Source organism: Sminthopsis crassicaudata, chromosome 3 (assembly GCF_048593235.1).
Source record: "Sminthopsis crassicaudata isolate SCR6 chromosome 3, ASM4859323v1, whole genome shotgun sequence".
NCBI lineage: Eukaryota > Metazoa > Chordata > Mammalia > Dasyuromorphia > Dasyuridae > Sminthopsis > Sminthopsis crassicaudata.
Window position 1 is genome coordinate 235,663,242 of NC_133619.1, and position 16,310 is coordinate 235,679,551.

The 16,310-nt window shown below is 33.0% G+C and overlaps 1 protein-coding gene across 2 annotated transcripts in view; it reads left to right on the plus strand.

Annotated features, from left to right (window-relative positions):
- The window catches only part of PRKX (protein kinase cAMP-dependent X-linked catalytic subunit), a 125,749-nt gene that overhangs the window by 85,144 nt on the left and 24,295 nt on the right, over positions 1 to 16,310 (plus strand). For both annotated transcript variants that reach the window (XM_074300202.1, XM_074300204.1), the window contains exon 4: positions 14,043 to 14,162. In XM_074300202.1, coding sequence (XP_074156303.1) covers positions 14,043 to 14,162 — 120 coding nt within the window. The remainder of the gene's footprint in view (positions 1 to 14,042; positions 14,163 to 16,310) is intronic.

The window sequence follows — 16,310 nt, forward strand, 5'->3', positions numbered from 1 at the left end:
TACAAAACATTTCACATAGTAAGAGTAAATAACCTGTCTTTAAACAGCAGATTTTCCAGAAGACAGGTATAATAACTACTACGTCTTTCTTTTCCTTGATTCCTATGATCTTATAGCTTTAGTTTTAGATACTGTGGTTATATTTGTATGTTATCTATGCAGATTAATAATTTAGATACTCAATACTTATTTCACTTGACATTTAAGAAAATTTAATGACCCTGTCTGTGAAGTTTATTTTCAAATGAACTCCAGTTGTCCCTCTACGTTCCTCTCTTGGGGAAATTATTTCCCATGTTATCGTGAATAAGATTGTGCAGCATCCTTCCTCTCATTCTGAATCTTAGATTATCTTTCATGTTAATTTTGTATCTCCTTAGGAATTGAATTTGTATGACTTGGTTAAAAATTTAAACATTATGTATTCAGAAAGTGGTTCAGTAAGTTTTACTGTAGAATAGTTTGAAAAGACTTTATTTTCATCAGACATGTTATATATAACATGACATGCCCCTGGGGAGGTAACAATCCCTAGAAAAATGTAGTACTACTTTCATAAAATATATTAAAATTGATATTAATTTATGACAATAGATGTAGCACTGTGTTTTTAAAGAAATCAATATGTTGTATGTGTAGTTGACAATGTTAAACTAATAAACTTCACACAGCATTAAAAATCTTTGAGATAATAGTAGGGAGAAATGGAAATATGACTTAATGTATAATACCTATAAGAACTGAAATTTTATCTGAAAAATAAATACTTAAATAGCAGATATATATTAATTAAACATAATCATGAGAAGCCATGCTTTGAAGCAGTAAGAAATTTAATATTAATTGAATGAGTCGTTATTTCAGTTCTGAAACAGCATGGAACTCATGGATCTGTGTAAGAAATAGCTGCTTACTTTTTTTTTTTCCCTACAGTAAGTGCAATAGATCTGGACTTTAAAGTCTAAGGGTAAGAGTTGGTACTGCAATTGGTACTGGCATCTTTAACAAGGGAGAACGCACTTCAACTGTATCAGTCAATTCTAGGTGTAAACTCTATGTGAAAAAAGGCCTAGACATTTCCACATTTCCAATAGATGGAATAAAGTTTTTTTTTTTTTTTTTTTTTTTTTCTGATTGGATGAAGGACTTGGTCATGAAGTTTGGGACTTGTTTTTAAAATGAGCAAAGTAATTTGGAATCAATAATTTTATATATCTGAGTGATAATCCCAAAAGGGAATCTCTTGGGGACAGAGAGTTCAACAGACTTGGCCTCTGTGTTAATCTCACAAATCAAAGTAGGGCTGGAAGATTTAGCCTTTTTTAATTATTGGGGGCAGTAAATACCTTAGGAGCCAAAGATTCACCAGAAGCAATCAGGCAAGGCAGATTCAAGGCTGTATAAGAAGCTTTGCAGAAAAGCAACATTATATATAGAGGAAATCTTGAGGGCTTCAGCAAAAGGAATTTTAAAAGCTGTATTACTTGCTTTTGTCACATGTATTCTGATCTTCAGCTCTCTCATCCCTATCCTCTTGTGTTGTGTAGAGTATTATTATAATTAAAATTTAATGAAGTCTGTCTAATTTTTAATATCAGATGATGCTAAATGAGAGAAACATAGCAGTAGGGGAAGATATCCTCTAAACCCTTGAGAGTATTGTAAAACCTTGAGAGGAGATGTAGTAATGGGACTTGAATTAATTGAAATAAGATTGGGATAGGCATTGCTGGGCTTGTTCTAAAGAAAGTAACTAGAGAATGAAATTAAGAGAAAGTAAGATCATTCCAGCCAAGAAGAACCATACTTTGAGGCAAGGGCATGGTGGCAGGAGATGGAATATCTCAATGTCTTTTGGTGGGCAAAGCAGTCAGCTTAGTGCCAAAACCTCATCCCTGATCTGGTTGGTCCTCATTATCACATGAAAGTATTTTGTGATCACTGCCTACATGGCTCTCTCTGTGCTAGGAGATGCTCTGTTGAGTAGGTTAGTCAGACACTATCCATGGGTTTGGAATATAAGCCCAGAATCCTTTCAACTACTGCTTGATATGGTGTGAGAAGTTGTGAAATTTTCTTGTGGCTACTCCTCTGTGCCCCTGTTGTTGGTTTAAAGGGATTGAAGGTAAACTTTTCTCAGTCTAATCTTAGATAATTAGTGTAGTATAGCAGATTGTGTAACTATCATTTTATTGACAGAAATTTCAAGTTTGCTCATTTGATGCCAAAGGTACACAAACTTTCCTAATTCATTGCTATTTCTTACACTTAATAGAGTGTGATTATTTATAAGTGCTAATGAGATGACAAAAATTTGTAACAACTTTCCCCTCTATTGTAGAGGACTGCAGGGGTGCTAAACTTTATGATTTTCTTAAGCAAATTCATAATTATCTTTCTAATGGACTTTTTTTTTTGTATGTGATCAATTACATCTCTTTTAGTGGAGTAGTTGCCTTCAGTCATATTAAATAACATGGATCTGACACTTTTTTTTTTTTTGTCTCTTCCTCATCTCTGCTGTATAACAGAGCCCAGAAAGATTAGGCATCAGAGGGTAAGGCATAAAAGGCAAAGACCCTGCGGCCCCTATTGACAGAGGGAAGCAGACACCCAAACTCTAGGCCTCCAGCATTATGGCTGTTTGCAGTTACTTCCATCCAGATGAATCACCTCACCATTGAGCAGGGGATTTTCCACCATGGCCTTCCCAAGATGGGCATATTCTGCCGGATATCCCAAGTGGCATTTTTGAACAAGAAAGAGTGGGTACAATAGCAGAAATTGTGAAATTAGAAGATTTGGGAAAAATAAAATAGCCCCTTAGAAGACATTTTCATTTTAAAGTGACAATGCAGCAGCAGATGAAAATGTGAATCTTGAACTTTCAAGCGAGTTTAGATTGGGAGATGTAGATTTTGATGTCATCTCTGCTGTAGGAGTTGATAAGAGTGAATTACTAAGTAAACATTGCTACAGAAAATGAAAAAGAAAGTGCCAAAGGATAGAAGCTTGGTAACATTTTAAAAATAGGTGAACAAAAGGAGGATAAGGTATCCAATAAAGGGGATAGATCATTAGGAGACTCAGGGGAATGAGATGCTTTCTGAAGTCAAGAGTGGAAAAAGTATCCAGAATAAGAGAGACTCCAATAATATTAAATTCTATAGAAAGGTTAAGAGGGAGTAAGACTTAAAATTGAATGCAGAGTTTGGCTGTTATTAGGGCATTGGTACACTCTTTAAGGGTATAATTTCAATATAGGAGATAGGAATCATGTCAAAAGGATGTAGAAAGAGTAGGAAGTGAGAAATCAGGTAGCTTGCAATAGTGTATATTGTATATAGACTACTTTTTCAAGAAGATTTACAGTGAATGGATAAAGGGGGAAACCACAGTTTAATGTCTGAAAGGGTCAAAATGAGGAGAGATTCAAGAATAATGACATGTATGGAAAGGAGTCAGTGAAAAGTGAAAGATTGAAAATATACATTCAAGGTTACTAGTGATAGAACAAGGTCCATTGTTAACTCAATTTATAAATATCAATCTCTCTAACCACAAAATATATTTTCTGACAAAACTGCATAAAAGAGTACTTGTTATATGAATTTACATTTTTTTTGTTAACTACTATTGGCCTTAATTTTTTTTTAAACAAAGGAAATACCAATATCTTCATTGTGTATAATGTGAGTTTTGTTGCCACATGACTTTTTTTGTTAACATATTTGTAAACATATTGTTCTTTGGATCTGGGAGGTTTGAGAAGGGATAAAAAGATCTGGAAGAGCTTATGTGCAGAATGGGAGAGTGTGTGATAAAGGAGATATAGTAGGATTGCATAGCAGCAGCAGAACTCAGTTGAGGTTATAGAACATAAATTTGTAGTGAGCCCAATTCTATGGTTATTACAAATCATGCCACTGGGAATATTTCTGTACAGATAGGTCTTTTTTCTTCTGCTAGGTAATAATTTTATTGGAAAAGAAACCTAGTAGTGGTATTATTGGATAAAATAATTTTCTAATTTTTATTATATAATTTCTTTTTCTTTTTTTTTTTTTCTGTAGCGATTGGGGATAGGAGAGAGGGTGACTTGCTCAGGGTTACACAGCTAGGAAGTATTAAATGTCTGAGACCAGATTTGAACTCAGGTCCTCCTGACTTCAGGGCTGTTGCTCTATCCACTATGCTACCTAGCTTCCCCCATGCTGTTTTTTAAATGGTTGTACCAAATTATAACTCTAGCAATGGTAAATTTGCATGTTAGTTTTCACATATTGAAATTTTCCATCTCTTATTTAGAATACTGTTTGCTGAATGTAAGACAGTAGATACCTTAGAGCTCTTTTCTTTATCTTATTAGTAATTTTGAACATTTTTTCAGATAGCTTTTAATAGTTTGTGTTTCTTCTTTTGAATATTGCTTGTTTCTTTTTAATCACCTTTTATTAGGTAAAATTATTTACTTTCATGAAAAAGATGTTTTTTCTTCTTTTTCTTTTTCTTTTCATATTTAATGAGAAGAGAGTGTATTCTTAAAAATCAGAAGACCTAAGCCTGTAAACTAGCTACACTAATCTAGTTGTATGACATTGGAGAAAGACACTCAATTTCTCTAATATTCAGTTTCCTTATATGTAAAATGAAGACAAAATTCCTGTTTCAGATTGTTATCCAGTATAGGAAGTGAGAGTGGTGGGCAAGTTATAGAACACACTATTCAGTAAAAAGGAAGTGATATTATTTCTGTTTCTCTTGTAACTCCAACAACAACCCCTGTTATAGAAGATCTCTAATTTTTTTTGATAACTTTTTATTGACAGTACATATGCATGGGTAATTTTTTACAACATTATCCCTTGCACTCACTTCTCTTCCGACTTTTCCTTTCCTTCCCTCCACCCTCTCCTCTAGATGGCAAGCAGTCTTATACATGTTAAATATGTTATACTATATCCTAGATACAATATATATGTATAGAACTGAACAGTTCTCTTATTGCACAGGAAGAATTGGATTCAGAAGGTAAAAATAACCTGAGAAAGAGAACAAAAATAAAAACAGTTCACACTCATTTCCCAGTGTTCCTTCTCTGGATGTAGCTGATTCTGTCCATCATTGAGCAATTGGAACTGAATTAGATTTTCTCTTTGTTGAAGATATCCACTTCCATCAGAATACATCCTCATACAGTATTATTGTTGAAGTGTATAAATAAATGATCTCTGGTTCTGCTCATTTCACTCAGCATCAGTTCATGTAAGTCTTTCCAAGTCTCTCTTTATTCATCCTGCTGGTCATTTCTTACAGAACAATAATATTCCATAACATTCATATACCACAATTTACCCAACCATTCTTCAATTGATGAGCATCCATTCATTTTCCAGTTTCTAGCCACTACAAAAAGGGCTACTGCAGACATTTTGACACATACAGGTCCCTTTCCCATCTTTAATATTTCTTTGGGGTATAAGCCCAGTAGTAGCACTGCTGGATTAAGTTGATAATTTTTTGAGCATAGTTCCAAATTACTCTCCAGAATGCTTGGATTCATTCACAACTCCACCACCAATGCATCAGTGTCCCAGTTTTCCTGCATCCCCTCCAACATTTATCATTATTTTTTCCTGTCAGAAGATCTCTAATTTTAAATCTCAATTTATGACCCCTCAGCTGAGTTACTGTTCTGTATTTTCACTATATATAGGACATCTCTGCTTAGATGTCCCACCTTAAACTGATCATCTTCTCCTTTCTTCTTCAACCTATGTATTCTTCCTTCCTATTTTCTCTGTTACTGGTTAGGAAACCTTTCAGTCACCTGTTTGCTACCACTTGAAAATGGCTATTTTGTTCAAGATCTCTGAACAGAAACTTAAAGAAGAATCTAACCCCCTGTGTTTGTGTATGACAATACTTACTACAGAATAATCAATGTGGCAAAACACTTTGAACTTTTTGTTAAATTGGGATGCTGCTCATTCTTTTAATTTTTTTCATTTTGAATTGAACACTCAGTAGTAAGATAAGTATTTCCTATATGCAGAGCAGATGAGTACAAAAGGAATGTACATGTTACAGAATGTCTGCATCTCTATGATTTCTTCCTTCTCATGTACAACAAATTTAACAAATTATTTTCAACACTGTTCTATTTGTTTTCTACTGATTTTGTTCTCTTTTGTGAATTATTAAAAAAAAATCCTTCATTGACCCTCCTTTTTAATTTTGATAACTTTTGCTAATCCCATTTTCCCTTCCAATTGTTACCTTACAAAAAAAATGAAGGAAAAACAAAATATTCATATCAAATATGCATAGTCAAGCAAATGAAATCTATATGTTGGACATGTCTTAAAATATGTAATCTCATCTTGTACAATGAGTTAGTTCCTCACTGTGAGGCGATGGGTAGCATATTTCCTCATCAAATCTCTTAAGCTTAAAATTATCTTGTTTCTTTTCCTTTACTGAGTAATGCTTTCTTTATTGTTTTTTTTTCCTTTCTGTGTTGTTATTGTGTAAATTGTTTTTCCAGGTGTGTCTAAAAATATTTTATTATTCATATGGAACTATAAACTTTCATTAGTTTCAAATACCATCAGTCATTCTCCAATTAATGGGTATATTCTCTTAGTTTCCAATTCTTTGCTACTAGAAAAAGATTTGCTATAATTTATTTTAATACTTATGGGTCATTTTCTTATTTATTTTATCTCTTGGGAGTCTTCGTTCTGGTGCAGAGTCAAACTGTGTGCCCAGTTTAGTACCTTTTTGGTTGTTTTCCAGAATAGGAGTTATCATTTCACCTAATTTCCCACAATTTCCTTTTCAGTGTTTTTTTCCATTTTTTGATATTTCAGGAGGGTCTACAATAGAAACTCAAGAGTTATTTTAATTTGTATTTCTCTAATTATTAGTTACTCAGTATATATTTTTTCAAATATAATTTTTCAGATTATCTGTTGATACTCTAAGTTTCTTCCTTTGAGAGCTTTTTTCATGTAATTTGTCTTTGTCTATTGGAAATTGGCTTTTGTTATATATAACTTTTAGAAGTTATATGTAATATCCATTCAAATCAGTTCTTAGACTTTTGTTCTTCCATATGGATGCTTTTTACTTTTTTTAGGTAGTTTGACTTGGCATTGAAAAAAAGTAAACTAACTTGGATAGTATTTTCATTTTATATTCACATAGCCCAACCATGAGCAGTTAATGTTTCTCTAATTATTCAGATCTGTATTTCTCTGAAGGCAGTTTCCTGGCGGCATTATTCATTCTTTAGTTTCATATCCCATCCAGCCATTCACACAAGCCATCACACCACTTACTTTCCACTATTGCTCTATTCCTCCCCACCTGAACTACCCTTTTTCATACCAGACCTGAAATGTGGACCTCTGTAACTGCATTTTTATAACTACATGCTCAATGACTCATTTTTGAAGTTTCCATTGTAGGCCCAACTCATTGGATTGGGTACTGAGTACAAAATAGCTCACTTAATATACAATATCTAGACACCAAAACACGGATAATATTATCTTCATATCCATTCTAATCATCTGCCCAAGTCATATCATCTGCCTGGTTCTTCTTTCTATTCCCCCCAACTTTATGCTTCCTTTCTTAGTTACCTTTCCCCTATATATGTTGCTTATTGCTTAATATGTTGCTTAATATGTACATATTAGAATGTAAGCTCCTGAAGGGGAAGGACTAGTTTTTTTTTTTTTTAATCTTAGCGTGGTGATTGTTTATTAATCTTTTCTCTCTAAATCTTTCCCTCTTCCAAATGACAAGATTTGGCAACTTATTAAATATAGGTGAAGCTTTCTTTAAGATGTTCTTATTTCTGTCAAAGGTATTCTTTTCTTCCAGTCTCCTTAGTTTATAAATTTGGCATTATATTGAACTTCTTACTTTCTATTACTCACATATCTTATCATTTGGTAAATCTTACTATTTCTACCTTCACAATGTCTCTTGCATCTGACTCCCTTTTCAACTAATACCATGGTTCAGGTCCTCATAAACTCTTACCCGGATTATTTTGGTAGTATGTTATTTGTTTTCCTATCTCAAGTCTCCTCCAATCCAGTCTGTATCATACATTCCTGTCAAAGTAATTTTTCTTTAAAGACAAATCTGACTTCCCTATATGGTCAGCTCCAGTGCTTCCTATTTCCTTTAGGATAAAATGCAAACTCTTCTGTTTAATATTTAAAGTCTTATACAACCTTCTAATTTATCTTTCTATGCTCCTTAGTCATTAATCCTCATCCTATATGCTGAGGGAGGAGCAAATTATTTACTTGAACTTGATTTTACTCAGTCAAGATTATGGGATGGAACTTGATGACAGGTAAGGTCTTTACTGACTCTAAACCTTTTCTGCTGATTATGCTAATCAGCCCCTTTTTAATTGAAAGTAAAGTCCTGCAATTTTTTTTTTTTTTCTTTTAGCTCAGAGTTGATATCTAATTATTTCAGGTGACCTGTTTTGTCTTCACAGCTAAATTGTGAGCTCTTTGAATGTCGGAATCAAATCATACTCCCTGTGCTTCTTCTATATCTGTTGATCCTTTAGCCATGGCAGGTACAAGGTGAAAATATCTTCATACTCAGATTTATGCTGGGCTTAAACACTTTTTCTTAAAAACTTTTGCCTTTATTATATCTTTCAACCTCACATTTCTGTCTTTAGCAGGAAATATGATTTTATCTTCATTTTATATTCTACTAAAATGAGACTGAGAGAATCTTAAGATTTCTTACTTGGGAATGGGAGAAGAGATCTTTGGTTCTATTTCAAGTCCTTTGATTCCCTGTTTGGTGCTTGTCCCACTAAATGGAACTATGTGGAAGTTGGGGTTAAGGCCTCAAGGATTTTGTAGAGCTCTTCATACAAATCCCAACATACTCATTTTGAAAAGAGCATTTTCTATCTCAGAGACAAGATACTATTTTATCAAGGCTTTAGTGAGTGGGTGAGTCATGCATTTGGAGTGATTCATTTAAAGAAGAACTACACTGAAATGACTGAAATACATTAAAATCTTGTTTTTAATTTCATCTCACTTTCTGATTACTATAATTAGTTATACCTTTCTACAGATCAGAGAATAAAAATTCTTACAGAATACATTCAGTCAAATATTTATTAGGCTCCTGCTTGTTGTATGTTGGGCATTGTGTTAAGTACTTCTGATACAAAGACAAAAATGAAAAAGTACCTGACCTCACAGTGTTTACATTCTTTGTGGAAAATTCAAAGACAGTACAGGCATAAATATAAGTGAATGTTGTATATAGGTCCAAGAACTGAAGATAATCTCAGGCTTGAATAGTGGATATTGTGCTAGACTTGCAGAAGAACTGGTTTTAATACTGGCTTAGTCATTTAGCTCTGGGACTACAGGCAAGTCACAACCTCTCAGTGCTTGTTTTTTCATGTGGGGCTAATAATGCTTTACTGTGTATTTCACAGGATTGTTGCAAGAAAAAAAGTTCTCAAACCTTCCAAATCAACAAGTATTTATTATTAACTCTGTGCCAAGTATAGTATGCATATGTGTATGTTTATGTGTCTATACATATACATTCATACATATATGCATATATATGTATATACACATGTGTGTGTCTGTGTGTTAGCTTGTAAATTAGAGGCAATCTCAGAGGGAAGGCAGTAAGCTTAAGGATAATTGAAAAAAGACTTTCTATGAAGAAGAAACCTTAATTAAGAATTGACAGAGGCCAGAAAAACCAGGAGGTGGAGATGAGGAGGGAGTGAGTTTCAAGTATGGGGGTCAGCTTTGTTTAAATATGAGTTGGTGCTATTATTATTTTTGGTCCAATTTCATGATTCCTTTACTAAAGACCTTTGGAGTCTTCTCATCATAGAAACTCCTTCTATCACTGAATCTTTGCAGCTCATCTGCCATGGTCTTAAAACTGCTTGAGGCACTAAGTGCTTGTGACTTATCCAGAATCATACAGGAAGTATGTGTTAGAAGCAAGAGAGGCAGTCTTACTTTCACCTGTATTCACTACACACTTTTCTCATTAAACTTCAAAGCATTATTGACAAGATATGTAAGGGTTAAATGTATTATATTGTATCTATTTGAAAGTAGAGGAGTATAATTTTTGCCTAATTTAGAGAGTTCACCAGATACAGATGATATTTTAGGGAAATTTTAAAGGTAATAATGGAGCATAATATGGAATGGAATAGGGTAAAAAAGAATTAGATTGTGGAGAGTTAGTTCTTTAAAATGTTAGATATTGTAATGAATTAAAAAGAATTTTAAAGAAAAGAAAAAAACCTTGAGAAAATTAACAGATGTGGAAGTTGTGAACCCTTTTCATCTTAGCTCTTTCCTTTGTTATATGGGAGAGGTTGCAGGGAATAGGAGCAGAATACTTCAATTTAGGAATCAACTCGAATATGAAAAGCGCAAACATCAAAAAATTCTTTTCAAAAACATAAAATTAGCCAGATATTTTCCACAGAGTTTATTAAGTTTGCATAAGAGAAACATTCTTTGTCTTTTTTTACTTGACTAATGATAGAGAATTGAATAGCTTTTTTATGAATCTAACATTGGAATGGTATTTTTTTTTGTTCTTTTATGTATTTATTCCTTGAATTCAGTATTAAATAAGACTATGAAATGATTAAATATCCTTTGCAGCTATGGATAACTAATCAAGGGAATTGTGACTGGGCCTAACCATTCTGGAAAGCACTTTGGAATAGGAAAAAAGTAGATTTAATTGTTCATACTGTTTTACCCAGAAATTCCATTACTAGGCTTATTGTCCGGCAAAAAAGGTCATTGACAAAGAGAAAATCTCTATATGTTCTGAAATATTTATAACAACTGTTTTTGTGGTAACAAAGAACTAGAAACAAAGATACACATTGATCAGTAAATGATTAAACATATTGTGCCATATGGATGTAACTGAGTAACTGAGTTACTATGCAATGAGAAACAACAAAGATGATAAATATAGAGAGTCATGGAAGAACTTATATGAATTGATACAATGTAAAATAAATAGCCAAGAAAATCAATATATATGACTATTTTAGTATAAATAGAAAAAACAACTACTGTAACGTAAATGAATACTGCAGAATTACAAGGAACATGCTAACTAGCAAAGAAAAGATATGAAGAGACATCTCCCCCTACTGCTTTGTAGAAGTTAAACCTTATATAGAGATTTTTTTTTCTTTTTGTTCATTGACTTTATTTTATTTTTCTTTATTCCTTCCCTTTAAAAATTTGTAGAGTGAATAATTCTCTGAGATGGGGAAGGGTCAGAATTACACAGGAGAAAAGGTAGGTGAAGCAGTAAGAAAAGAGGCAACTATAAGTGTTTTTAGAAGAAAATAAGTTTTAATTTCTTTTAAAGGTATATAAATTGAGACCTATCTTTCCACTTTATTCCTTCCCTATACAAATAGAAGTAGGTATACTATAAAATAATCCCAGCTATTTAGTAAATAAATAAAAGTAGGATTGGTGACATAGTCTATAGAAGTTTAAGATTTAAAAGTGTTATTAAACATTACTTTACATATCTTTGGGGTTTAATAGACATAAGAAACATTACTAAAAGAAGACTATCTGGTAGAGATGCTGATTATATAAAACAGGGAGGTCAAACATGCAGCTGGGTAAAGCCAAATCAGAGGAATTTGGAATTGGAAATATTAAACAAAATCAATAAAAATTAATAGAACATATATAATATTTATATATATTTTCTAAGTAACATGTAGCCACAAGTAATTTTATTTATTGTATTGTTACTCTAGTTTCCAGAGTTTGAAACCAATGAAGTAAGGATTCTAATTTAAATTATTCTCATTGATATCCCACCTTGGAACACTTTTCCAAATAGGTGTGTGTGTGTGTGTGTGTGTGTGTGTGTGTGTGTGTGTTTTTTCTGAAAATGTGCCATATTTCTGATCCTAGTAATTTGATTTGATTTGTCAAAAGTGTGGAAAACCTGTGTGAGTGAGCCCCAATACCCTCTTCGGCTTTCTTTCTCTAGGGATGGGAAATGAGGAGGAAATTCAATTGCCATATCCAGGTAGTACTAGTAGCTAGATCCCACAAGACTGTTCTTTGCCATTAACTTGATTTACTTTTGTTCTATAAGAAGTATACAGTTGGCATCTAGGTACACTAAGATTCTGCTTGCATTCTCCATGCTCTTTTTTAAAAAATTTATTATATTTATTATAATTTTTTACTGACAGTACATATGCATAGGCAATTTTTTACATTATCCCTTGCACTCACTTCTGTCCGGACTTTTCCCTTCCCTCCCTTTGCCCCCTCCCTATATGGCAAGCAGTATCATATATGTTAAATATGTTATAGTATACACTAGATACAATATATGTGTGCAGAACCAAGCAGTTCTTTTGTTGCACAGGAAGAATTGGATTCAGAAGGTAAAAATAACCTGAGAGAAAAACAAAAATTCAAAACTGTTTACACTCATTTCCCAGTGTTTTTTCTCTGGGTGTAGCTGATTCTGTCCATCACTGATCAATTGGAAGTGAATTAGATCTTCTCTTTGTTGAGGATATCCATTTACATCAGAATACATCCTCATACATATTGTTGTTGGAAGTGATCTCCTAGTTCTCTCCTGGTTCTCTCCTTACTCTTTCAAATGCTCTTTACTCCCTCATTGATCATATAGTCCAGCCCTTTGCTTATAATGTGTCCCTTAAAAGAAGTAGCCCTTTAGCTTTTGCTTAAATATTCCAGGGACAGGGAATTTTACCTAGGCATCACTTTTCATTTGGTAGAAATCTCCTTTCATTGTTAGATAGTAATTTCTTTTGTAGAGTCAGAAATGCCTTTTCCTGCATCTGCTGCTCTTGGATCTGGTTCTTTACCAATGATGGCAGAATAAATCTTGTAAACTGAAAAGATTGCTTATCTCCTCTTTAATATTTAAATAATTTTAACAGTGCCATTTGAACTAAGGCAAATTATTCGGTGTCTTTTCTGAAGCTAGATATTGGTATCTTACATTCATCTTCATTTCAGGTATTTTGCATAAAATTAACCAAAATTTACATTAGAAATGAAGTTTTGAGTTTGCTGAAAGAAAAGTTTGAAAAGTCAAAGAAAATGTAAGAGCCAGGTTAAGTTTATAATTTCAAATTCTTAACAACTGAAAATTAAAAAATAATATTTTAGATTGCATTCTAGTTAAAAAGTGAACGAAGTTTTAGTTTTAATTTTTAATTTTATTTTAATCCTTTTCCAAAACTCAAGGTAAGTATTGCTAGTTCACTATGCTACTAGATGGCACTAGAGATTAGAATTGTACCAGACTTGCTCATATCTTTCTTCATGGTTCAAAGAACTTGGGACTATTCCTAGTTTAAAATAAGAGTCAAGCAGTGTATACAGTTTAAGAAGAACAGTAAGCTAAGGATGAGATTATAATACATTTTATTTTGCTCAGAAGATACTTCTACAAAAATGTCAATACACCAATGTTTGAACTGTAGTACTTTTTCTAAAGAGTGTTACTTGTTCTTAAAGCCAAATTTTTATTGGGATTAAAAAAAATTAATCATCAGCTAATACTAATGACTTGGATATTTATTAGTGGATTGTAAACTGGTTAAGGACTGGATTCAGAAGTATCAGAATTTGCCTTTGAAGTCACAGAATAGCTCATATTTAGGCTGCTTGAGAATTAAGTTAATTAATTTCCCTTATCCTGGCACACCCTCATAAGGATCATTTTCTGTTTGTATTGCTCTCCACTAATAACAATAGGTTTGTTGCCTATTGTCTCTTGCTTTTGTTAAAAACATTGTGGAAAAAAAAAATCAAGGATTTTTGCATGGGTAAATCATATTTACATAGAAATATAGTATCTTTGGATCATTAAAAGTGTTTAAAATTTTGGAAGAGTGAAATATATTGGAAAATTTATGTTTCTTTTTCTGCCTTTGTTATTTGTTATTCTTCCAGAACATGGACACTCTGTGGGACACCAGAATACCTTGCTCCAGAAGTCATACAAAGTAAAGGTCATGGAAGAGCAGTAGACTGGTGGGCTCTGGGGATTCTGATATTTGAGATGCTGTCTGGGTAAGAGCTTCTTTATGGACCAAAATTCAGCATATTTACAAACATTTTTCTCCTTCTTTCTTGAATCATATGTATAAAGAGAGTCACTGGTGCCTTGAGAAGTGAAGTGACTAATAGCCATATTAACGATACAGCTAATATGTATCAGAGGTGGACCTGAGCCCACTCTTTTGGCTCTGATGCCAGGTCTATATGCTGTAGAACATTGTTTATTCCTATATAGTGACTGTTTTCAAAAGTATAGAGATTATTCACTTCAGTAATTCAAAAGACTTTGATTTCATTGCTATGGCAATTATCCTTTACAGACCCTTGCAAATGGGAACTTCTTGATTGTGTTCATGACTTACTGTTGCCCATCCCACCCTGACCCATTCTCTCTCCCACTCCCCTTCCATCCATCACTTTAGTAGCCATCCTTTTGATAATGAGCCTCTGTGAACTTAGAAGTGTTGCTCCTTAGCTTATATTACAGTTAGAGAGACAGGGCCCTATATCTTATTTTCTGTGATGTAGGAGAAAGACTATTGGACTTGAATTTAGGAGAGATCTGAATTTATGTCTCACATCTGATACTTCTTGGCTATGTAATAATGGGCAAGAAACTAGGCCTTTTTGAATGCCATTCTCTATCTATAAAATGGGAATGACTTGGAACTCAGGAAAAAAACATGTTTCCAATTCCTCCTCCAACACTTGCTAGCCATATGACCCTAGGCAAATCATTTAATCTGTCTGTGCCTCAGTTTCCTCTCTAATAAAGTGACAGGGTTAAACTTGATGGCTTATAAGGTCCAATTTCTAGTTTGTTTCATGAAGTACATATAATGCCCACTTTAAAAAAAAAGATCTGTGAAAAGACCATTTTTTTAAATGGTCTTAATGGAGAAAAATATACAAGATGGTTTTTGCTCTTTGAAATTTTTATAGGGTTTTGCCACACAATCACCTAAGAAAAGGAAAATAGTGCATTCTTCTGAAAAAAACCCACCAGTTAAATTTACCTCTTTTTCTATGAAATGACAAATAGATTACTTCCCTTTATTTTTAATCTACAAATAGTCTCTCAGGCCTTTGTCTTTGGTAATATTTTTCAACACAAGATGGCAGCATTTTCTGTAGATTCATTTGCATTCCTGGATCATGATTTTGATCTTAAATAAAGTTATAGGATCTTTGAATTTTAGAATTAGTCCAGACCAGTTATTTTAGAGAAGAAGCTGAGCCCCAGAGAAATATAAATGAAGGTAACGTTTTCCTGGCATGGCTAATAAGAGCAGTAAATTATGGGTCATTGATAATACAATTTTATATTATCCCATATCATAAAAGGATTTTTTTTTTGTTTTTTGGTATTTCAGTAAAATAAATTATAAAGCAAAGAAAATACTTTATTTCTTTTTCATAGCAGTTAAAATAAACATGCATAAAGAAAATCTGGAATTTTCACCTATTTTACAACAAAGCTCAATGCCCTGTACCATCTTAATAAGCTATGCTTCCCCCCCCCAAAAAAAAAAAAAGTAAAAGATAGTCCCTTTGAAAGAAGGGAATGAATGAATCAATCAGAAGATACTAGAGCTGAAAGGTACTGTAAGATCATCTTTTCCAATCCCTTCCTTGCCCAAAGTCACATACTGACAAATAATAACTAGACTGTTTTTCGGACTACAAATATAGTACTCCTTCTGTCACATCATTCTATCTCATCCAAGGTTTATGAAGTCCTTCCTATTTGCAAAGCATGGTGTTGTGCTAGACACTGTGAAAAATATAAAGATTTTAATACATCCCTTTGTCTAAAAGTAGCTCACCCTTACTCCACTGGAACTATATTCTTTTTTCCCATGATCAAATCTCTACAGTAGGAAGCAGTTAAGAAAAATGTAAAATTGACTGAAAATGAGAGTTCCTCGGTGTTCTACTATTGGACAAACACTGAGTATAAATCCATCGATTGGAGCTATGACTCTAATTGATGGACTTACATTTATAATTTATGTTAACCTCTCACTCTTATTAGTATTCATTAACAAGAATGACTTTAAAAAAAATCCTAATCCTTCTTTAAAGTATAATTGAAATTCAGCATAAGAAACCCATTAATTGAGCCATTATAGCTAAAACTATGTCACAGCTAAGCCATAG